Genomic DNA, 25,582 nt, shown 5'->3' with positions numbered 1-25,582 from the left:
TGGCATATTAAATAACTCTTTTGCATCCTACGAATGAATAGTGACTGCAATATGTTCATAGTACAATACTATAAGTGGTCAAATATGTTGCAGCTAAAATTTATTTGATGACATTGTTGATGATACTAACGCTGTAAATTTAGCTGCAGTCTACTCATTTTCAGATTCAGGGTTTCATGTATATGCTCATACGCTATTACATTAAAGACATTAATTGTTTGTCTAAATCAGCAGCATAGAGCTTAGGTAGAATCCAAGATCCTGAAAGTACTGTAAGTTTTTTTGTCTAACCAAGTTTCTTACCATTAAAAAATACAGTAGGTCTATTGAAATGCTCATTGCTTGTGATTATTCAGGAGGACAGGTAGGTGATGCTTGTGACATCATATCACTCTGCAAGTCAGTATACACAGTGGTTAAATATATTCTGATAGGTTGTTGACCTGGCAAAAGGCACATAAAAATGAAACAAGACAGAAGGTGGGCCTGGTAGGGGCACTTCTGTAAGTAAAAAAACACACTAATAAAACTACAAATCTAGAATAAAGTGATGTTCATGCAGTAGGTGGTCCCATAGTAATAGTAATGCAGACTGGCAGCCACTCGAGGGCCGTCAAACTATGAAAGTTGAGTTTGAGAAAATTAATATTGTATAATAGGGGAATAAACAGTCAATGGATTATTGTGTTCTCCATTTTTTTTTTAAAGAGCACCTCTGAAGTAACTTGAGGAAAAGGAAGGTTGGGAGAGGCTCCTCAGGTTGAATGTGACAGCACAAAGCTCTTGAAGACAGTAGGTTCAGACCTGTCATATATTCAATACTATCTGCACTAACCCTGCCAAGGATGCCAAACCTTTAAGCATTGTACTGGACTTTGGGAATGCAGGAACATTGACTGCCAGAAGGATCTCTAGGATAGACAACTGCTGGCCTTTCTGGGGACATGCCTGTAGTAGTTCCAGGATTGCCCTGAATGTAGTCTGAATGTAGTCTTCAAATGACATACTTCTTCTTCCCGTTAGGGGTTGCCACAGCAGATCATCTTCTTCCATATCTTTCTGTCCTCTGCATCTTGCTCTGTTACACACCCATCACCTGCATGTCCCCTCTCACCACATCCATAAACCTTCACTTAGGCCTTCCTCTTTTCCTCTTCCCTGGCAGCTCTATCCTTAGCATCCTTCTCCCAATATATCCAGCATCTCTCCTCTGCACATGTCCAAACCAGTGCAATCTTGCCTCTCTGACTTTGTCTCCTAACCGTCCAACTTGAGCTGACCCTCTAATGTGCTTATTTCTAATCCTATCCATCCTCATCACACCCAGTACAAATCTTAGCATCTTTAATTCTGCCACCTTCCAGCTCTCTCCTGCTTTCTGGTCAGTGTCACCATCTCCAACCCATATAACATAGCTGGTCTCACTACCGTCCTGTAGACCTTCCCTTTCACTCTTGCTGATACCCGTCTGTCACAAATCACTCCTGATACTCTTCCGTGATAGAGTGGAGCCGCGAAAGGCGAAGCGCGATATAGCGAGGGATCACTGTATACTGGAAAAGGCCAACAACTGAGTAAAGACGTAACATCCTGTATCAGCTTCATTATCGCCAATAGCATCCTAAGCTTAAATGTTTTACTCGCCACTATGCTTGATTGCTGGTATATGGTTCTTTGCGTGATATTGTAAATTATACTCATACAACTTCACTTTTCACTTGTCTGTGCAACACAAACTTCAACATGTGTTGTGAATTATTCATGTGCACAGTGCTGTTTTTTTTGAAAAACATGGATTCTTCTTCATGGAACTGTGGAGCTGTGAGCTTTAGCATTTGGTATAGTGAGACAGACCAACAAATCAGTGCAGATGACCTTTATGTTTATCTATGCTTCTCCCACTATCAGATTCTGGACACAGTTTGGAAAGTTACCATCTTTCTCGGAAGCTAGGTCCCAAATGAATGCTGACTTCATGTGTAGATGCTTATTATATAGCATGGAAGCTAAAGGGGTGAAGTTAGTGGCATATATATAGTAAATATAGTATATAAGAAACAATCATGCATTTCTCAGTATTAGTGATTGTGGAGTAGCCGTATAAACTGTGAATAAAATTGGATCTGATTCTGCTGGTATGACTACTGATGGTTGTATACAGTTTGCCAAAACAGTGACAAGTGAAACCAAAAAGAGCTACATCATTTAGCGGTGTAGGTGAGAAAAAGGCAAATGTGAAAAGGAAAAAAATTATGAATTGGCAGCAAACAGTAAACTGTATATTCTGTCAATTATTTCCATGACAGTTGTTTTTCTAGTTGAGGATGTAAAAAAAGGTAGATGTTCTGTTTAATAACAAAACATCACATATAAATAATTTTTTGTCATTGATCAACTGACAGCATGTAAATGTTTATGGGTTAATCCTTTTAGGTCCTAAAGCTTCAGTTATTCTTTCTTATTCAAAATCAGAATCAAAATCACTTATTGAGATGCAGACCAAAGTTCCTGTCATTAATTGATGATGTTGTAAATATTAACATAATGCATGAGACAAAGAAATGGTCATTAAGACAGGTTGGATGAAAATGGCAAGGAAAGTCAAAGCTACTAGTTTTTCTAAGAGCATGTCAAAATTGCTGGAATATTTTTTGTTTACAGTTCTCATGTTATCCATTCTCATGAGGTAACCTAAGAAAAATATACTAAAAATATACTATTATGAATGTTTGTGTTGATAAAGAGAATTGATCACCAATTGTGTGCATTAGTTCTCCCTAGAGTATAACTGAAGGCTCATAATTCAAACTGCTGTTATTTACATCATTCTAAAAAGGAGGTTTTCATTATGTAAACAGCCTTGTGAATTTTTTATTACTTTTTAACAAATGATGTAAATTACTGATTTTGAAATATGCATACAGTCTAGCATTATTCCACATTAGGATTAATCAATACAGGGATATGCCATTTGGTTTGCATAACGCTTTAATTAAAAAATAATGATATATTATATATATATATTAATTATTTAATAATTATATATATTGAAGATCAGCCCTTTGCACATATAGGCAGCGAGACACATTAGTCCCAGAAGCACACTTTTAATTGCTTTTCTGCACAATGCACAAATGACAACAACAATATACTCAGTCCTGTTTTCCTTCCTTCTCCTATTCTCTTGTCTCTTTACTCGACTTGTCACTTTATCTTCAGCCACCTCCACTCCTCTCCTCGCAAGATTAGTCCTCCTCCTCCTCTGACCCCAGCTCTTTTAATGGAGTGAGGCGGCCCATTTTATATTTCACCCAGATGAGCTCCAGGTGTTCCTTGACGACTTCCCTGCAGCACTTCCCGGTGTGGTGGAACTGCTTTATGGATTCCCAGAAGCACTTCAGGTGTGCCTGGTTACTCTTCCAGCAGCACTTCCTGGTGTGGCGGAAGTGCTGCAGTCCATGGCTCCGGAGTCATTTGGGCGCACCCTAGCGGTGGCCATGGGCTTTCAATCACATGCTGTGTACTGATATTGAAGCCATTGTGTATATAGTACAATTACATATTGCCCCTTCCACCCTGAATTGGGAATGTACAGCAGATATTTATGTTGATGGGTTTATAGGGTCATTATTGTTATGCCTAAAGGGTACAGTGAATTCTTACTTACATGTGCTAATAATCAACACACAGCACTTCACCACGTTCTGTAACTCCCTTCAAAGCTAAAATGAAAGTATTCAACATAACGGCCATGGACTGGTACCTGTCCAGAGGTGCTGCTGGGATAGGTTGCAACTACCCAAAACCCAAAATAAGAGAAAGCAGGTGAGAGAATAAATGGAATGATGGATTTTTGTAGATATGGCCTCTATCTTAGTTTGCCAAATGCATTAGTTGACATAGTAGCACTTCTTAGAGGAGCTGCCTGTTCAAAACCCCTCAGAAAGGAGAACGTGCAAAGCTCACATTCTGAGAACAATCTAAATGCTAAGCTGATGTGGGGAAATCTGCTGAGTACTTGTTTTATTTCCAAAATTGAATTTACAGTATAGCAAATAATCAGAATAATCAGGTTTAACACTAAAGAAACAGCGTTTAGTTTCCGTAGTTCATTTTAATAGTTAACACCATCCCATGGTGCTTTACAAGTACTGAGCTATAGGTTAATTGTCTACATACAGCTGGAGCTCAGGCAGGTTCAGTAACTTGCTCGATGTCGCATAGCACATTTATGGCAGGGATTGATGTGTTTTTTAGTGCTTTGACATGGCTAGTGGGCCACACTGCCTGCCTAATATAAGGTTATTTGAAAGAATGCTTATTCACAAATGAATCACAAATGCAAGTCAGAACAGTGACAAGTTGAAAACATAAAGGTCATAGTAAAATATTTTTCTTTCTGATACTTTGAAAGAAACAGTTTGTTACTTTCCAAAATACTGTATTTGTTAAAAAAAAATTGAAAATAGTAAATCTAGTCAGCTTATTTCTAAATTCCTGGGAAATGTATCTGAAACTTCCGTATGAAAAAATGTGCTCAATTCCTTCTCAGAAACATTAATCAAGATTTAACATTAAATTTTCCATTCATCAAAAGCATGTTAATGTAGCTTGTAGCTACTAATACATTTCATATTCAGAAGAGTAGGCTATTTTGTGTTATTAATTTTTCATTCTGGAGTTCAGGTTTTTTCCAGGGCACGTTGTCAAACAGTGCCCAGTAAAAACACACTCACTCTTCCATTATCACACACAATTGACTTTGTTCCTCATAACATAACATTTCATTGCCCTGCATATGCAGCAATCACTATAGTCTCTCGTGGTTAGTCAAATGTAGTCACTCACTGGAGATTTTTTTCCTTTTTAAAAGCAACCACTGTGCTCAAAGTAGGTCTCTGCATAGAGTGCATTCAAGTGTTGCCTAAATTATGTAAATTATCTTTAAAAAAATAATGCAGCTAAAGTTGTAATGTTAAGAAGCAAGGTAACCAGTTCAGGATGTGGGAAAAGGTTATATTCTGAGAATACTGAGACCATTATACCTACATGTCTTACTACCAATGCTCTTTAAATTAAAGGGTAATTCATTCTTGTCTTTAACTGAATTTCCTAGCTGACAAGAATAATTTCTAAATTCATTATTAAGTCTGTATAATTCAGTTCCTTGATGAGGAGACTAGAAGGAGCTTATCTCAAGCACGAGGCAAAAAACCACCCCCAGAACGAACTTCACGGCCATCGCAGAATACATACAACTCACTACTATTGCCAGTTTATAATGTGATTAAATGTACATCTTTGAAATGTTGAAGGAAAACTATAGTGTCTGGATGAAAAAAACTTGACTTTTCTATAATGCTCCCAACCTTATATTTTTTACATTTCTTAACAGATCAGGATTACCAGCCATTAGATTAATTGTAAGAAACAGAATGATATAAAACTAGGGGTTCGCCCCCTGCGCGCTTCGCTTGCCAACCCCCCCAGCCTACGCTATGCACCAGCCACTTCACATCTCTGCCGCTCATGTTGTGAAGAGGGTGGCTGAACGCACCCCAAAGAGATTTGGTCGCTCCTCCAAAACCCCCTCTTAAACGGTTATACAATGGGAAACAAATACAGTATTTTTTTTACCTCCTCTTTGCTCAATCAGCTGCTGGCTTGCTGCTGCTACTGCTGCTGCTGCTATGCTGCATGATCTGCATCTTGCATGGCACTTAGAATATTTAAAAGCCTGTACAGCAGCTGTCCTACTCTTTATCTTTTTTTTTCTGGCCTTGGGCGTGGTTAAATCACTTGGCAGTGTTGGTTAAGTCTGGTCTTGAGGGATGTGAGTTCTTGATATTTTTTAGTTTATAATTTAAAAACAACACACATTAAAGTTTGATAAATTCAGAAAAGAATGATACCAAACATATATATGTAGGCTTTAAAATAAGCCCAATTTAAAGCATGACAAAAAACGTGACATAAAATCATTGCACAAAATCGCTGCACTTTTAGGCTAAGAATTTTATATATAGAGAGTAGATCTCAATAAACAAAAGGATTATAGAAATAGGATAATTTCTTAGGTATACTTACATAAAAGATGGGAAGAGACAAACATATAACACACAGCTGGTTGTTTTTAAATCGTTTCAGAGGTTTTTATGGTTCCAGGTTTGATTAATTTATTTTTTAAGCTTTTCCATTGAGTTTTCTCTTTAGAAGCTTTCATGTGACTTCCCAGCTATTTTACCCTTCCTCACTATAATGAAGTTTGAGTGAATTTAAACATTATGCCATGACACAGCCTGCTGTTTAGGTAAAACCTGCTAAAAGCTAAATATTTACCTGATTCATTGTTTACAATCTTGTTACACAGTGTAGATTAAATACGTCACAACAATAGCTTAGCTGGAGTGTATTAATTTTTTAAACTTCTAATTTATCTTGGCAGGCGGCATGGTGGCACAGTGGTAACACTGCTGCCTCGCAGTAAGGAGACCTGGGTTCGCTTCCCGGGTCCTCCCTGCGTGGAGTTTGCATGTTCTTCCGTGTCTGCGTGGGTTTCCTCCGGGTGCTCCGGGTTTCCTCCCACAGTCCAAAGACATGCAGGATAGGTCGATTGGTGATTCTAAATTGGCCCTAGTGTGTGCTTGGTGTGGATGGGTGTGTGTGTGTCCTGCGGTGGGTTGGCGCCCTGCCCAGGATTGGTTCCCTGCCTTGCGCCCTGTGTTGGCTAGGATTGGCTCCAGCAGACCCCCGTGACCCTGTGTTCGGATTCAGCGGGTTGGAAAATGGATGGATGGATTTATCTTGGCATCTATACAGCAGCTCTAATGATACCTAGCCTTCAGGGAGATATTTAATGCTGTGCGACACAGCTATCTTCTTCAACAGTATACTGTAGATACAGATGATTCCTTCATTGAAGCAAGATTTTATCTCCCAGAATGGGTTCAGCCACTGACACAGAGCAGTAGCAGTAAGAGCTGATCTTAGGACAGGTGAGCCAAGATTGTGGTCAGGGGGCTTTCAGACAGTTCAGAACGCCAGCAGATATTAAGAGAGAGGAAAAGAGAGGTGAATGTCTGGTGTTAAGATAAGGCATGGCTTCTACTGTTGTCCAGAAATTACTTCCAGGTAAAGGTTAAAGCTTGGTCATGTGTGCCAGAGTGTGCCAATCACTTTGCTGATATAAAACTTAATATGAATGTCCTTCCAGGTGTCTCTTGTTTTAGATGTCACTTTATCTTGATTAATACATCTGTTAGTCGGATGGAATTAAACAACAACATTTATTTCTATTGGACACTTTCATACAAAGGATGTAGCTCAAAGTGCTTTGTGACAAAGTTAGTTTAGTTTTGCATATACATAAGAAATATATAATTAAGAGAAAAAGAGTCCTTAGAATATAATGTTTTTTTAGGTTCTAAGTGACAATCCAGTGAAAAGTTCATATGGCCAGGTTGGACAGAATTTTTTTTAAAAAAACTACAGTTAAGCTGGAGAAGAAAACAAAATCTGTAGGGATTTCAAAACTGAAAGACCACCTAGCCCCACTGGGCATTCTGCCTAACATAAATGATCTTAAGTAATTCATTATTGTTGTTTTTTTTTTAGTCTTCATCTTAGGGATTCGATGGGTTCGACACAGTTGGTCTTAAGATAAGTTGGAGTATCTGCTTTCATTCAGATACCACAGGCAACTGCGCAGAAGATTAACAATGATTCCAAATTTACTTAAGAAAATGATAATTCTATACATATTTGGGGTATTGAGAGTAGAATTAAATTAATGCTATGAAAAAGCTAAATAAAAAAAGTGGGATTTTAGTTGTTTCTTAAAATGTTCCTCAGTATTTGTCTGGTGTATTAGCATTGGTAAAGTATTCCAGATTTTTGGTGCATGCTGCCAAAAGGCAGCTTCACCAATTCTTTTAAGCTTGGCTCCTGGAATTATGAGCAGGCCGCTATTAGAAGATCTAAGGTTATGACTTGTAATGTAGTGTGCAGAAAGTGAAGGAGTCTGAATACTTTCCGAATCCACTATATATGATTTCTGAATTCAGAACTTTACTGATGAGTATTAAACTTCTGATGAGATTATGATTTGCAAATTATTGGATATTATAGTTTATCCAGTGGAAGATTATTCAAATCATTGTATCTGAGGTGCTTATAAAGAGGAAAACTCTGCATAAATCATGACATCCTTTTAAAAACTTTTTTTCACTCAAAGGGGCATCAATTAAATCAAAATTAGAAAATACCACATAATGTTATGCAGTTTATTAACACATCTTCATATTTGCTGCATGAAAGTAATGTTTTGGCAGTGTAATTACACTACATTAATTGTTTTTTACATATCAGTGCATTTCTGTGTCTTCTGGCTATAATTATTGTTGCTATCAAAGCTCAAAATAATTTATCTGTGCATAACAATTATGCTCATAGACTAAATTAAACTCAGAAATATAGGAAATTGGAAGTCTGCTCACCTTTTAAATATGAGGATTAAATTTAGATTAATTTTGTCAGTGATGCACACATTTCTTTAAGTTCATTTTGCTTTAGCTCGATGGTTTCTGTCAGTCCCGAACTGTCAGGACCTGTCATGGCACATTTTTTGAGAAGGCCCTCGCAGAGCTGAGTCACTTGATGCACATCGTGCTAGTGGCCCTTGTTTCTGCTTATTAGAGTGAGTGACGACAACTGAATTGCCAATGTAAGCCAATGCACTGTGCTTCATGTGTTTGAACATGTGACTTTTATCCCGTAAGCATAACAGAAGTTTAAGACACAAGAAAATTTGAATTTACAATTTATAGTTATGGTCATTGCTGGAAATAATTATTTTTATTTCAACCCTGGCCTGGAAGTCAAATTAATTAGAGAGATTTCAAATCATAAGTACAAAAGAATGTACAATAAGAAAATATATTCCTTTACAGCTTTCAAAACTAACATTTATTTGTCTACAGAGCCAACCAAATGAAAAAGTCAAGTAGTAATATTTTAAAAGCAACACAAATAAAAATATGGAAAGGTACTAATTCAGATAAAGTAATTATGGTCAGCTTTCCCCTTTAACATGAATCTGTTTATTTGAATTTTATTAAAATAGATGTTTCAGTATTTCTATAAAACTACTACAGTGGGATACAGTAGCTTGTTAATGTTGTTTGTACTTATTTCTTAATTATGGTGACATATTTAGTTATAGAGAAATTCTTATATTTTTTTACTTTCTGTGCCATCTTGAAAAATTAAGTCATTAATTCTATTATATGTTGTGTCATGTTTACCATGCTAAACCTCAAATAGTTTCTCTCTTCTTTGCTTTTAGATTTTTGTGTTATATTTCAACATTTCAGAAAAATAAAATCAAATCTCTAGATGTTCACTGAAGCCTCCTTACATGGAAATGCACTTAAAACTTTTATAAAACACTCTTTGTGTTTCCAGGGAACCTCTTTTGTCAAAAGTTTAATGTATCATATGAGACAGATATTATTCTGAAATGCTGTGTGTGTGTGTGTGTGGCATAACATGTTCTATTAGGCTGCTATACAAAGGCTGATTCTGCGTACCTTGTTGCCTGCAGCATTATTGATCGTAGATAATGTGTATCTTTCTATTTATGAATGTTATGGGACCCAAGACACAACAAGAAGCAAAAGAAGAAATATAAACTTTCAAAGCTGAGTACTAGTGACTTAGTTGTGCATTTGAGACTCTCAGTTATGTGAGATTTCCAGGGCCATCTTTGTAAAGAACACACAGCCAAGTTCTTCTGATGATGCAGATTGTATGAAATGCTCTGATTTGGTGAGGCAGTTACTTTCTATTGAATAGTCATTAAATGGCATTACATGGTATATAAATAATAAAGATAAGCTGCATGCTTCTACAAAAGTTGGGCCTAATTCAGTATCTCCTGAATGGAACTGCCAACAAATAAAAAAGCAGATACATTAACCACCAAACTATTCCAGTGTGTTTAATTTTGCACACTGAATCCTTCTGATTTACTAATAATATAAAACTCTACATGTGTTGCCTGTTTGGATTATCAGCCAAATATTTGGAAAAGAGTCACAGGGAATTAGATTGCCAGTCAGATGGCAAAAGAAGAATAGTAATCTTCTCTAAGACTATATTAACTCTGCATAGTGCATTTTCATCTCCTTTTCAAATTCTTACTCTTTTAATAATGGTTTCAGACTTGTGCGGGATTTCTGAGTGTTTTCAGTCAGGAGTTTCGAAAAAGTATTCTTATTATCTCACTGTATTGAGCAAATTAATGTTTCTTAAAGGTAATGCAAGTTCTAGGAGAAGTTTCCTATTCTATCAATTTTGCTTGTACATAATCATGAGTCATATACTACTATGGTCTCTTGTTTTTGTTTTTTTTTCCTTTTGTTTTAATCTGTCAAGATATGCCATCCATACTTGGTAATAATATTATATGAAAGCTTATACATGATTAATGGGGTATATCATTCTGTCACCTAGTACGGCTTGCTTCATAGTAACTATACAGTAATGTTCAAACTAAACTCTTCCATTTCACAAACCCTTTGCTTAACAGATGTGTTGAACCAGCTATGGGAACATAGTTCAAATAAAGTTGTTCTATCCTATAATCCAAAATCTAAAAACATTATACTTTCCTTGAGACCTAACTTGTCATGCATCAGTGTCTGGCATTATGTGGAAAATCTTCTTGTATTATCTGGAAGATGGCATACACATCCCCTCCATTTTTAACTACCTCTTTGCAGTGCACAGGAATTAGTGTACTTACTGATCTCTTTCATTGCTTGGGGCACATGCTGTTCCACTCTTTACAAACTTGTTTTTCTGCACTTAGCTTGGCTATCTTTTGCTACCTACAAATCCAATAAATGCTTAGAACACGTGGCATTGCCCAGGGGTGTCGAACACCAATCCTGGAGGGCCGTAGTGGCTGCAGGTTTTCATTCTAACCCTTTTCCTAATCAGTGACCAGTTTTCACTGCTAATTAACTTCTTTTCCCTTCATTTTAATAGCACTGTTTTTAAGGATTCAGTCCTCTGAATTTATTCCTTTCTTCATTAAATGATAGCCAAACAGAAGTGAGATGTGAAACGAGCCAACAGATGACCAGCTAAACTGGGATTTCAAACTCTAATCAATCTCTTAATGAGAAGCTGATTCTTGCTGTTAATTAAGCCCATTATTTAATTCCATGGCTTGTTGCTGCTCTCATTCTGCCACAGCACACATTTCCAAAACTGTTGTTTTTTCTGTTTTTTTCTAAGAACGCTGTCAAAATGTTTTGGTGACCTGAGAGATCAACCTTACCAAGACCATCACCTCTCTTTATTTTCAGATATTGTGTGATGGGCAAAGGGGAGCTGGCCATTGTCGTGGCTTGTTTTGTGTCTTATAATTGTTTGGCTGCTACTTAAAGAAAAATAGACAACTAAGGGGCCAGAGTCAAGTTAATTAAAACCAAGGCAAAAGAAGTTAATTAGTTCACTAATGAAGAAGATGGTTAAAACAAAAACCTGCAGCCACTGCAGCCCTCCGTGACTGGAGTTCGACACCTGTGCCCCAGACTATTCTTCTACCTACTCACCTTCTGCATTCTATTTCTTATTATTTTCCATTCAAGAAAATAAAAATGTCCACATTTTCTATACCTTACTTTGTAAACCATCTTACAAACCCCTCCCCAGTTTTCTCCACTTTCCTGTCCCCTCTGCTCTGGTATACTGTATTCTCCACAGTTAGATACTGCTATAGATACCCCAACTACTAGTACCCCATACTTAAAACTTCATAAACTTTATCCAGCTCGCTCCCAATAAACATTGCCTGATAGGCCTCACCACTGACGCAATCTGACATCTGTGTTCCCTTGATATACCGAGCATTTTTCTACACAAATTATGGCATTATCCTCCTGATTTTTTCCTTTTGGTCATACATATGTCTTTATGTCTTCCTTTTTCTGTTTATATTACCCTTTATTACCTCAAATCTTCCTTCTCTTTCGACTGCTCTGTGGTACTCTTAACTCTCTACAAGGTAAATTATTCTGAGTCGGTATTCTGGCAGCCTTACTATTTCCTCCTTACCATTGGAAGGACCCCTGAGCTTGTTACTGTGAACAATTGGCAATCTTCTTTTTACAGTTTAATTCATCTTGAAGAGTCTGTGCCATGGACTAACAAGGGCAACCAGCAAATCAATTGAAAACTAGATTTTTTACAGCTGTGCTGTTCAAATTCTGGCTCACTGTTGCCCCATAAAATAGCATTCCTTCAGCTCCTTTTCTCTTTTTCCCTGGTGGCATGCTATAATCGTAGTTCTATTTCTGTCATTTTTCTTCTTTGTACTCGTTATCCTGAATTATCTGCTTTTTTGGCTCTGGCTGGGGTGGGAGTGTGATGGATGTTTACCTTTATGATTATGTTTATTTTCATATTTTGTTTTGTGATATTTAAAAAGCTGAGAAAAATTAGAGTCTGGATCACACTCTATAAGAGTGTAGACTTCTGACATGAAATAAACTCACATCAGATAAGAAAGTGACCAAGAATGCCTTAAATATAAATGTTATCTTCCAAACCTGCACTGATACTAGGCCACTAATTCTTGACTTTTTTATTCACCCTTAACTGGATTCTTTTCCACTTAGTATGGAAGAAAATTATTCTGTGCTATTTTTGGATTTTTCTTCTTTGGTCTTTTTACACAGCATTGGACAACATGGCCATTGGACTGCATCTTGTCTACTTTTGTAATTGAACTGTTTCTAGTTGGGAAATGTAAGTGCTGCCGTATTGCTGTTTCATAGGGAATGTTTCCCTTTTGGCATCATCAGACTGTAATCTTTGACATGGAGCTTAATATGAGCTAATTATGATGAAAATTGGCACAGCCAAAAATGAGGTCACAGTCTGCTGGTTTCTTGCAGGTAAGAAGTGGGCAACTGATCCAAAAGGAGTGGTTCAAGCACTTCTGGGTCTTCGTTTCAAGTGAGGAGAGAGCTGGTCATGTATTTGACTAGTGAATCTGTTGCACACTAGAGGCCATTTTACAGATGTAGTATACAATACAGTGGTGAAATAGGAGCTAACTTGCTCAAAGTCATTTTTTTCTAATTTATAGATCACACTACAACTCTGTCAACACCAATGGTCATGACTGGTCATTAGTGACATCATGAATGAGATTGTGAGTGCAAGATGCTGAAATCATGTCTCTACACACTGAACTTGGCTTAAGCTTTGAGTCAGGGGTGAGGAGCTCAGCAGTGTGAGAGGATTTCTGAGGAAAACTACTGTTAAGAGGGTTTGGGCATGTAACTCAGTATAGCACATGGGGGGCTTTTCTATGCAACCAGTGCTAAATCCAGGAAAGGTGAAATCTTTAAAATATTTCAAGTTACCTGGAGGTATCTGTGAAATACTCAGGAAGAGCTAAGAAAGGTGGGCAAGTATAAAGTAGCCTTGTTAGTCTAGGTCCTTGATGTTCACCAGGAGAGGCAGAGAAAATGTACAGTTAAATAATGGGTAGGCACTTTAATTATAGTCTTTAAAAGTTCTGAGGTCTACATTAACCATGCAATCAGTTAATGCAGAACTTATACTTATATCAACACTAGTTGGATACAAATAGTGCACACTGAGTTGACAATGCAGAGGTTTAAATAATTATAAAAAAACTTTTGTTTTTTTTATTTCATGTCTCCTTAATTCTATGAGCTATGCTTTATTTATAATAAATATCTCATATGTCTTCAAAAGCAACATACCTGCCAATAGCATTGCTGTTATGCCATATTGGATATTGTTCATGTAGTGTTTTCACATTTTCCTCATGTTCACCTCAGTTTGTTTCTAGAGTACCTTTCCCATCTGAATGGAAATGTAATTTAGGTAACCTAGATGAGTGTCAGTAGAGTATGGCTTGTGATGGACTGCAGTTCTGAAGTTAAAACATAGGTTAACAAAACAAATGGAAGGATTCAATGAGATTGTGCATCTCTGCTTCCAATTCTGACTTGTGATTAACTTTTTAAAGTAACATATTAGCTGTATGTAAGGTGCTATTAAAAAAGGTACAGTTATGAGTAGCATATAATATAGCTGCTCAGCTTCGTGAATATATTAAGTGATGAATAAATTGCATGAGTCTAAATAGGTTAATATAAGATTGTTTTATCAGAATACAGTTGTGCTGGTTAAACCTCATTATGAAGGCAGGGGGGCACCAGAGAGCCCAAACACAAAGACACAAGACATTCCCAGGATCAAATAAAGGGTGTTTAATACACAAATACCTTGTATACACAAGCAAAAAACCACAGGTGTCTCTCCTTCCTCTCTCTCTCTCACCACTGCACTGCTCTCCTCCAGTCGAGTGTTGCCTTCCTTCCTCCCAGCTCTGACTCGTCTGGACAAGGCAGTGTGATTCCTTTTATTGAGGACCTGGGAGGTACTTCTGGTGCCAGGGAATTGCCTGTTGGAAGCACTTCCATGTGGAACTCCCAAATAGTAAGGAGTATATCTCCTTGTAGCACCTTCTTGTGGCACCCCCCCGACCCAGTGTTCTGGGTTTATAATTCCTGGCATTTCCTGCTGGGTGTCAGAACAGGCACTGATATCCAGGGCTGTCAGGTAAGGATCTTTCCTCTCTCTTGGTCAGGATGCCTGTCGATCTGCTTGGGGCTTCCTGTCCGGGTAAAGATTCTTCCCTTTTCTTAGCCGGGATGCCCGTCCATCCCGTATGGTAGTTACAGTATATAAGAAGTAACCATATCCATATATCTTCTTGCTTTCATTTGTTTGTTCTGTTTCCTTAGTTATTTGCAGTCACCAAAAACTTTTTAATAATGGAGTGAGTGTACAGGATTCAACATTTAGGCAGTTACATGAATAAAATACCTTTTGAAGGACAAATGTATGATTGGACTGAATAATGTATTATGAGATGCCTATGTCCAGCAAACACAACTAGGATTTTATAACCAGAAATACCTTAATAATGAGAACTAGGATTCAGGGATGAAGGGGAGGCTTTCAACTGCACAGTATTTTTCTCCCAAACATTTAGTCTCTAAATAAAAAAATAGACGATATCAGAGGAAGACTGTATGGTAGATATCACCATCTGCTGTATTTTCTGTTTCTAAAAGACATGGCTGACTCCTAACAAGGTTTCTGATGTATTGCCCAGACTAAATTAATGGACTAAATCATCTCACAAAGATATTGGTTAAGGGAAATTATTGATGAAGTGCTTGTTATTTTGTCTTTCGAAGAAATTCTCCTGTGTCTTTTTGACTACTACCTACATTGCACCACAAGTCAACAACAATATTATGCTGAACAAACCAAACCTCACCATAATATTATATGACTAGTACTAATGTCTGTAAACATACCATGTTCAAACATACTATCCATCCATCCATTATCCAACCCGCTATATCCCAACTACAGGGTCATGGGGGTTTGCTGGAGCCAGTCCCAGCCAACATAGGGCGCAAGTCAGGAAACAAACCCTGGGCAGGGCGCCAGACCACCGCAGGGCACACACACACACCCACACACCAAACACACACTAGGGACAATTTCGGATCGCCAATGCACATAACCTGCATGTCTGGTCTGTGGGAGAAAACCAGAGCACCCAGAGGAAACCCACGCAGACATGGGGAGAACATGCAAACTCCACACAGGAAGGACCTGGGAAGTAAACACGGGTCTCCTTACTGCGAGGCAGGCAGGCGCTACCCACTGCGCCACCATGCCGCCCTCAAACATACTATGTACAAAAATGTACATCTTGTTTCTGAAATCTTTAGCAAAGTAAATTTAAGGAATATCTGCAACAGATGTCATCAGGATGTCATTTACCTCACAGTGGTGGTAACAAACTCGACCCTTGTTAAATATACAACCCTGTCATTAAATCAGTAAAATTACTTCTTAGTACTCCTGTGGCTTTTTTTAAAGCAGAAACTGAAACATAAATAGCCTGTAAAGAAATGGTACAATGCTGGACTAAAAAACTGTTCTTCCACCATGACCGAGGTACAGAATGAAACACAAGTTTTACTAGGAAACGAAACAGGGATCTAAATGCCAAAAATATCTAAAGGTCAAAATCAGGAGATCAAAACACGTGTCATTAAATTGAAGTGTGTATATTCCAGTAATTCATCAATACACACACAAAACTTTCACAAACAACACAGCATACATATCTCAGACTTAAAATCATTGTGGTGGTGGTATAATTTCCAGGGACAAGCCCCCCAGAAACCAAAAATGGTGACTCCCATTAGACAAAACAGAATCACAGAACAAAAAAACAAAAGATAAAAATATATGTCATCTGAAGTCATATTTTATTGTATTGTGTTGAAAGCAAATGAGATTACGAGGTTTTAACCAAACTGAGATTTAGGCCAGGTTTATATTTCACTCGATGTGACAAGTGTGCCTGCAGACGCTACTGCTACACAAGTGGTGTACTGTTTATACTTGCATGCATACTTTATGTAAATCTGGAGGATTTACCATCTGAGTTATAGCACATCTTTATTTGAAAACAGAAGTGTCAGATTGGGGGGAGTGTAAACATGACTGAGAGAATAAAACTGAATAAAAAAAACACTAACCTTTACAAGTACCATAAATTTACACCATCTGTTACAGACTCAAATCAAATGTATGTTTTTATTCTATAATAGTAACAACAAGAGCAGCTCACTACTCAAGATGGTAATTCTAGAAACCATCCAGTATCGAACCGGCAACCTTTTGATTATGAGTCAGGCAGTTCTTACTGCTGCTGTCAGCGTCGTACCCTAACCCGATTTCTTTTTCTTTGGTTATATTCTTGAATAAAAGTGCACTTGTTTTGTTATACGTGTACCTTTTGTGAAACAGTTTTATTTGATATTTGGACTTCACACAGTCTTCACACATTGTACACTTCATGTCAAAATTTTTGTCATTAGTACTATAACATGAAAAAAGTTTCTGCTTTAGGTATGTGTTTCAACATTTCTTGCCTCACATTTCCTGTCATCCTACATTTACATAGATCATTGTAGACACAGAACACACATAAAATGCATGTGCTCCAAATAATAATATACAGTGGAACCTCAGTCATGACCATAATTCATTCCAAAACTCTGGTTGCAACCTGATTTGGTTGTGACCCGAAATAATTTTCCCCCATAGGATTGTATGTAAAAACAATTAATCCATTCTGGACCGTACTAACTATATAAATATTTTTTTTAAAGATTTTTAAGCACAAAAATAGTTAATTATACCATAGAATGCACAGTGTAATAGTAAACTAAATGTAAAAACATTGAAGAACACTGAGAAAACCTTGAACAGAGAAAACTAACATTGCAAGAGTTCACGCTACAGCCTTACGAATTGCTCACTGTAAATACTTTTTTTAATGAGTTTTAAGCACAGGGAAATAAATGAAAATTTGAAAAATCGTTAATTTATACAAAAACTAACCATAAACAACCAAGAAAACTAACCTTGCATGAGTCGAGTTCTGGCATGAAGGAAGTGAGAAGGAAGCTGGGGGGGAGAGGGTGATGCACGTCTGACCGAGAACAATGTACTGTACAGGGAGAGACTGAACACATGGGAGAAATCATTGGTGCGTACGAACCGGAAGAGAATTCGAAATAGAGCACAAAGAGTTCACAGCGAATGCACAGGGAGAGACTGAACACGTGCGGAAATCATTGGCGCGTACAAACCAGAAGGGAAACTGGTTTGTTCGTCACCCGAGTGTGTGGTCGTGAACAGATGCAAAAGTTTGGCAAACTTTTTGGTTGTAACCCGATTTGTACGTGTTCCGAGATGTTCGTGACCCGAGGTTCCACTGTATTATTTACCCTATGCAAACTCCAGATACCTCACACGCAGATAAAAAGCCTTGAGCTGGGAGAACTTTTTGCCCGAGTTCAGCTGTGGGCGGTTGGGGACATGAGATAGCAGACTGTTTTCTGGTTGTGCTGATCGACACATTTACAAAACAAAAGACCCTGATGAGGTGGTGCAAAGGAATTTAAGGTGGCCGGGGGATTACCAGTTTTTTCAATAGGCTTCAGTGATTTTAGTGTTAAAATAAATTCTTCAACAAGAACACGGGACACATTTGGAAACTTTTTAAGGGTATATTTTACACAACCATTAGAAAATTACCAGGTGATGTAGTAGTGAGTAGTAAGTTAGGGATAATTAAAGCTCAACTTGTTTTTTATTTGAAAGAATTTTTCTAATGTTCTTTCTAATTTTGTGATGGCTATATTGTGCTACTTTCACTAGTCCATGATAGACATACAAATAATATTCTTATTGTACTGTGTACATATGACAATTAATGAAATGAATTGTATTTTCTAGAAAAAAGATATGACACATCCATAGAAAATCTACTCTTTATATATATAAAATCCCTAAGCCTAAAAGTGCAACGATTTTGTGCAACGATTTTATGTGACGTTTTTATGTATCGTTTTTTTGTCATACTTTAAATCGGGCTTATTTTAAAACCTACATATATATGTTTGGTATTATTCTTTTCAGAATTTATCAAACTTTAATGTGATGTTGTTAGATTTTCAGATTCTTATTCCGTTTTTAAATTATAAACTAAAAAATATCAAGAACTCATGTCCCGAAAGACGAGACTTTGTGCCAAAAGATTTAACCACGGGGCGGAAATAAAAGACAAAGAGTAGGACAGCTGCTGTACAGGCCTTTAAATGTTTGAAGCGCCGCACGAGATGCAGATAACGCAACACGGCAGCAGTAGGAGCAGCAGCAGCAACAGCAAGCCAGCAGCCGATCGAGTAAAAAGGAGGTAAAAAAAACCCTATTTTTTCCCATTGTATCACCGTTTAAGAGGGGGTTTTGGAAGAGCGACTGCGTCTCCTTGGGGTGCGTTCAGCTCCCCTCTTCACAACGTGAGTGGAAGAGATACGAAGTGGTGGCACGTAGCGCAGGCCAGGGGGGTTGGCGAGCAAAGCTAGTAGGGGGGGAACCCCCTAGTATGACTATAAATACAATAAATAAGAATAATATAAGTGCATAGCTTTAGCAATTGTTATTTTCTGATTTCTATTCTTGGAACTGTTCATAGGAACAGTTTAAAACATCTGTTTCATGTCTTTTGTGTGTTATGTTTGAATAACAATGGTTACAAGAATAAAACATTTTAGCTTTATTTGTTAACATTGCTTACTTTGCTGTTTCTTGCAATACAATATATGAATTTCATGTGCTCATTCAGTTTTATTAGCCTTAATAACTCATATAATGACCAGAATAGGAAAGCTGTAAAAACCATGTTGTATATCTGGGTATGAGTTGTCCTGCTAGAGTATATGTATTTTCTTTTGACTTTATAATGTAAATAATAATTTTCATTCTTGAAAAATGAACAAGCAAAATAGCTTGCATTAAACAAATATCTATTTTATCTCAAAAAAACTTAAGAAATATTTTATTTTATAGTACATTATCAAAACACCAAGAAAGATGTATTTACAATAGGTTAAATCAGTATATCTTGTATATGTCTTTTTATTTCTACAAATACATTAAAACAGACCAAGTCAGAAAAAGAAAAAAGCCATCCTTTTTTCTATTTAAATAACACAATCCCATAGCAGTAATTCTGATCTCATTCATACACCAAAATCATTGCCTCTTTAGCTCTGCAGGTGTACACTCTTAACTAAATTGCCTTCTTTTTGTCATTTGGACAATGAGTTGTCACAGTGAGATGGAACTGGATTATTGTTTGGCAGTAGCAGTAATAGTCATAGCCATATTACAGTAATGGTGGAAAAGATACAACGACAGAAAGGTGGGCTATAGCTTAGTAAAATGTGAAAACCTTTTAAAGGAACATAATAGAAGCATAGGGTGAGATATTGTTCTGGCCTAGGCACTGTACTGTCTAAGAGGAGTTTGTATGTGCAAACTGTCTTAGCTGTGGATTTTGGCAGTTACTAGGTTATCCTACCATCCTACCATGCTTCTAAACAGGCTTTCATAGACATTTTTAGTTAAGGCTCCCCAGAATGTTGTACCATCTAGTTACCCCCCACCCAATATAAAGCCAATGCTGCAAAGCAGAGATCTTGGATCTTGGTTACTGCTAACAACAGTGGCACAACTTGCACAGTATGATTTTGCATAATAGTAGACCTATTAATCAAAACAAATGCTCATGTATAGCACATAAGTGACACAAATGTGATCAAATGTCTTGTGATAACTCTAGGCTGGAGTGCTCACCATTTTTTGAAGTTCCATTATTCAGTCTTAGATTGTTAAGTAGTTAACTCTTACTAGGCACAACTAAAAGTGAGATTTCTTTAACTCCCACACCTCCCTCTAATATTGCATCTGTGGATTTAAACAAGGGATTATAGATAGTTTTTTTATTGTTCTGTGTGTCATTTAATTTTTCATATGCACAGCAAATGCATTTTAATTATTTTTTTAATGTGAAAACAATAACATAGGTTGATAAGAAATAAAAATTAAAAAACCTAAATTTTCCATTCTTTTAATTTACAAAGATAATATAGTTACATATGAATCAAAATCAAAAGGAGTAGAAAAGAAAAAAACTCAAAGTCAGTGGTGAAGGTTTGAGCCTCCTTTATGGCCCAAGTGTGTTTGTGTTTTATAGGGCCATCATTGTCAAGGTCGAGTTCTAGTTTTGATAACTTTAAGTACAATTCTGCTTGTGCCAATTTCTGTATTTAATTTGTAAGGAAGGGCAAAAGTTACAGAATGTTGGCAACTCATCCAAAAAAAAAATTAAGCTTTTTGCTGTTAATTAATTAATAATACTAAAATGAAATGTTAGATTACTAATTATTAACGTTTGTATTTGTTCTTCATTTTATATTCTATCCATTGATGTAACGTTTGTTACACCAAATAACTGCCACACTGGACCTGGTAGAGAGACACACACAAGCTGTACAGCCTACTCGAGTGAGTATGGGAGGTGGGGTGGAGGGGGTGAGGAAGATGCCGCAAAAAGCCATTGGTCTTGGTGTGTTGTTCCTGAGCACTCTACATTCAGGTGTGGATTGACTCAAAGAGGTCAGGAACAAGAGAGAGCTGTAAAATATGACCAAATGTGTGCAATAGGAGACTTTGGTTTGGTGTGAATGGTGGATATGGTATAGGAGAATGGGAGTGTGAGAGACAGAATTGGAGTCTCACAGCAGGTGCACCCCAAAATGGAGCAGTGAAATTGGAGCACAACTGAGCATGGTCCCTTTCAAGGCTCCCTTTTTAAACCTGTTTTATTGCCTCATGTACCATCTGATTGCACAGGTTGAGGACCACTGCTCTACTCTATAACTACATTGATAAAGGACTACTTTTATGCAACAACTGAAGAACATTTTAAGTTATCTGTATGTTTATTTAAACACTATGTAAAGAACTTTAAAGACAATCTTGTTAAAAATGTCAATCTTGGCAGAATCTGCCACTAATATATAATATTAGAATATTAGAACATTTCTATAAAGAACAGACCATTTAGCCTGACAAAAATGTGTCTAAAATAACATCAGTTTCAAAGGTCAAACATGCCACCTCCTACTCCCCATTTGCTTAAATTTTAAATTATGACATATAGTTTAATATAACCTCCCTTGGTATTTGCTCCACATACCAAGCAAGCTATATGTTTGAAAACAATAAATATTTGCCTTCTTAATGGTGTCTGCTCTTTTATACTCCTTCTAGATAGATAGATAGATAGATAGATAGATAGATAGATAGATAGATAGATAGATAGATAGATAGATAGATAGATACTTTATTAATCCCAATGGGAAATTCACAATTCTGCCATTAGGGGTGAAGTCAATTGCCCACAGTGGCTGTCTTCTTGTGGCTCTGGGTGACAAAAGGGACAAAGTTAGCGACTGCGCCCTCTCTCACTCCAGGGTGGAATGGCTTACCTCCACAAAACCTGGAAGGTGACCCTCCATTTGGCACACATGACATATATACTGTATATTCACACATTCACAAATCTACTGAATTCAATTCAGTGTGGGGAGAGGCTCACTGTGCAAAGGGAAACAACCCTGGACAGGACATCAGTCAATTTCAAGACAAAACATGACAACACACACACACAAAACACATTCACTTACACTGGGACTAATTCAGAGCCACCAATTATAGTACCTGTGTAAATCTGGAGATGTGAAAGGAAAGCACAGGCTACACACACCCATGTACACATGCCTACATTTTCACGTTCAGGGCAAATTTAGTTTGCACTCAATTGATCATTTAAGGGATATTGTATTGTGTCTAATATGCAACAAAGTTTTAAAAGCCTGTTGATTTTACAGTCTCAACAAAGCATCCTACTGTGGATATAACCATCCTGGTACATCTCATAATGAATAAACAAAACTACAGAAGACTCACGTGTAGATTCCATGTACAAGGCTAAGAGTATTCTTTTGGGAAGGGCAAACAGATAGGTGAACTAATATTCATTTAAGAAAAGCAGTACAAGTTAGATTTTCCAGATTGAAAAGTTTAGGTATTTCATAAGGATGCAATCACATGAACTGTACCGGGCACAATGCACTGAGAAACCACAGTGCAGACACAGAACACACTTGTTTGTTTGGCCTCAGAAACCCTTGACTTTATGTGTTTCCAAAGGAAAGGAAAGACAGGTCCACTTTTCCAACATACTGACACCACAATCCCCACCAAGTTAAATGAGGATAGTTTGTTGGATTGTATCGATAGGAGAATCTGATATATTTTAACAAGAATCACACTGATTGAATGTAGAAAAGGAAATGTAAACAGAATAGTATAAAACATCCAAAAACCCTTCATGTTTGTATTGTCCTCCATCTTTTCACTTTAGGCTTATTGATTATCACAGGATTTTCTAATTGTTGAAGAATTTTATTTTATATAATTGTAAGAAACATTAGTTCCTTACAGATACAAACAAAGGACACTAATTATGTATGTCATGTTCCAAGACAACTCATAATAGCAGAAAAGCATTCTGAATTGCTATGATTTTATTTAAGGACTGGTATTAAATATTTTATAATTTCATTTTGCTTTTTTTTCCTGAAGGGTGGAAGAATCGCTTTCATTGGCCATCAACTGGGCGGCGTCACAATTATTCCAAACAGCAGAGACCAACAAGTCAAATCTGCCAGAGCAGTCCAGATTACCTACTACCTCCACAACTATGGCTCTACAATCCAGGATATTATTGCTGAGAAGTGGGAAAATGAGTTTTGCAAACTTATTCGCGGACTTTCTACAGTTAATGAAAACCTTTACATTCAGTCTCTGACCTCATTCAGTCTTTGGAGGGATTTTCACAAAACTGTCTCTTTAGCAAGGAGCGAGGTGCTGGTGAGCCTGGTGCTAGTTTTGTTAGCAGCCACTGTCTCTAGTTCCATGCGGGACTGTCTTCGGGGGAAGCCTTTTCTAGGTCTACTAGGAGTTCTTACCATCTGTAAAGCCAATGTTACTGCAGCAGGGATATTTTTCATTACAGATGGAAAGTACAACTCTACACTGCTGGGAGTCCCCTTCTTCGCCATGGGTAATTATGCATCTTTTAAACAATAAGTTAGCAATGGATTTATATTTAACATTCCAAAATTATGATTTTGGTTATAATGTTAACTAGCAGTGGAGTCTACCAAATATGTACAGTAGTTCAAGTTGAATGTTTTTTAGTAAAAAGTCTTTTTTAATTGATTTACTACTGTATATCCATTTCAGAAGCACATTTCATATGCCACAGTAAACCAATAACGTTCTGGACAGACATGAAGTTGTATGAAAAACGAAGTGAAAGCTTATGCACTGCACAGTTGCCATAAATATTATTGAATTTACAACACACAATACCACTTTAAAACTTTTCCAACTCCCATGGTAGGAATCTGAAGTTCAAAGTCCTTTGTTTGGGCTTGAAGGATGTTATTGGCGTTATTTTCAAAGTCAGGTGTGGTGGTGATTACTTTAAAGCAAAGAGAAAAGAATAATATGTGAATTGTTTAATGAATTTAATATTAGCCAAAAAAGAAACATCTTTACAGTTTGTACCTACTACTTAAAATTAAAATAGGCCATTACCATTGAAAACTGCAAGTCAGACAATTCCGCTGCAGTGTGTGTACTGGCTAACAAGGACAAAGACCTGAATGAAATGAGAAAAAGTTTGCAAATTGTTGTCTACGTTGAGAGCGATGACATTGTTTATAATGCTGACATTTTTAGGACAAACAGTAAGAAACTAAGAGTATAATCACTTATTTATTTTATTTATGAGAAGCATTTAATGAGAAAGTCTAGATAAGCTTGACCTAATGTGAAAAGCAAACCTTGAAAAAACTGTAATGCAGAAACAGTCAGTGTACAGTTTGACATTTTTATGGTTACATTTGTTTCATTTGGGAGCAACATAGACAAGACTGGGTCTAATAAAAGTCTATTATTTATTTCTACTTCAGTTTTTGGAGATGTATATGTACTATAAAAAGTACTATATATAATAGAAATTGAGTGACTATAAATATAAGGAAATTTACGCTAAATTAAATGAAGAGGTAAAAAATAAATAAATAATTTGAACAATAGTATTACAACTATGGACAATGTAGATGATATTAAATATTAGGTTAGCTTGAAGTTGCATATAAAAAGCAGCCCAGTCTTAGTGTCAATGTTGCTAATGATTTTATTAGTAATAAAAGAATATAGAATGTTATATTACATTTAAATAGTTATTTTGTTATTTTATTATTATTAGGGAATAGTTTTAAATAATGTTGCTAAGCATTTTACAGGATTGAAAATGCTCTCCACCAGCAGTGATGCAGATTTCAGTGTGCTGTAACATATTTATGAAAACATGAACACAGACTCCATTCACTGGCTGAGGTCTCCTGGTGTGAGATGTCCTTCAGTCTTTCTAAGACTTTTCTGTACACTTTCCCTTTTGGCGAGCCCCAGAGGTAAAAATCACAAGGACGTAGGTCTGGAGAGCGATAGACGTGCACTGAAGCACATTAGCTTGTGAGGACATCTTTCTATAAAATCCATGACCGTCCTCGGGGGTAAGGACTAGAGTCTTTCTTGGTTTCAGTGAATTGCTCATAGAAGCAGTAGCATACCACTTTTCCACCAATTGTTAAATTGTGTGTTTCACAGGAGAACTCACTATGGGATTTCATCTTGGAGTAACCAATATGAACATACAACTTCATAATTGAAGTACAGTTTTCAAATGAATATGACAGGTCTTCACTTCAGTGTGCACACAGATAAGAAACTAACAACACAAAACAAAACATGCCATTCCTATGTCATCCTACAATTAAAATAAAAAAGTCAGCTGGCGATCCGAACACATTGCATTATAGTCTTCCCTGTTAAACTCAAGGAGATGGGGAAAACTGTACCAATGAACTGTATATGCATACCAATAAAT

At 36.9% G+C, this 25,582-nt stretch overlaps 1 protein-coding gene across 1 annotated transcript in view; it reads left to right on the top strand.

The window, feature by feature from the left end:
• The window catches only part of ptchd4 (patched domain containing 4), a 74,718-nt gene that overhangs the window by 21,716 nt on the left and 27,420 nt on the right, over positions 1-25,582 (top strand). The window contains exon 2 of the mRNA XM_028799110.2: positions 23,206-23,686. Within this exon, the coding sequence (XP_028654943.2) occupies positions 23,206-23,686 (481 nt within the window). The remainder of the gene's footprint in view (positions 1-23,205; positions 23,687-25,582) is intronic.

Source organism: Erpetoichthys calabaricus, chromosome 3 (assembly GCF_900747795.2).
Source record: "Erpetoichthys calabaricus chromosome 3, fErpCal1.3, whole genome shotgun sequence".
Lineage (NCBI taxonomy): Eukaryota > Metazoa > Chordata > Cladistia > Polypteriformes > Polypteridae > Erpetoichthys > Erpetoichthys calabaricus.
This window is presented reverse-complemented; position numbering and strand designations above follow the sequence as displayed.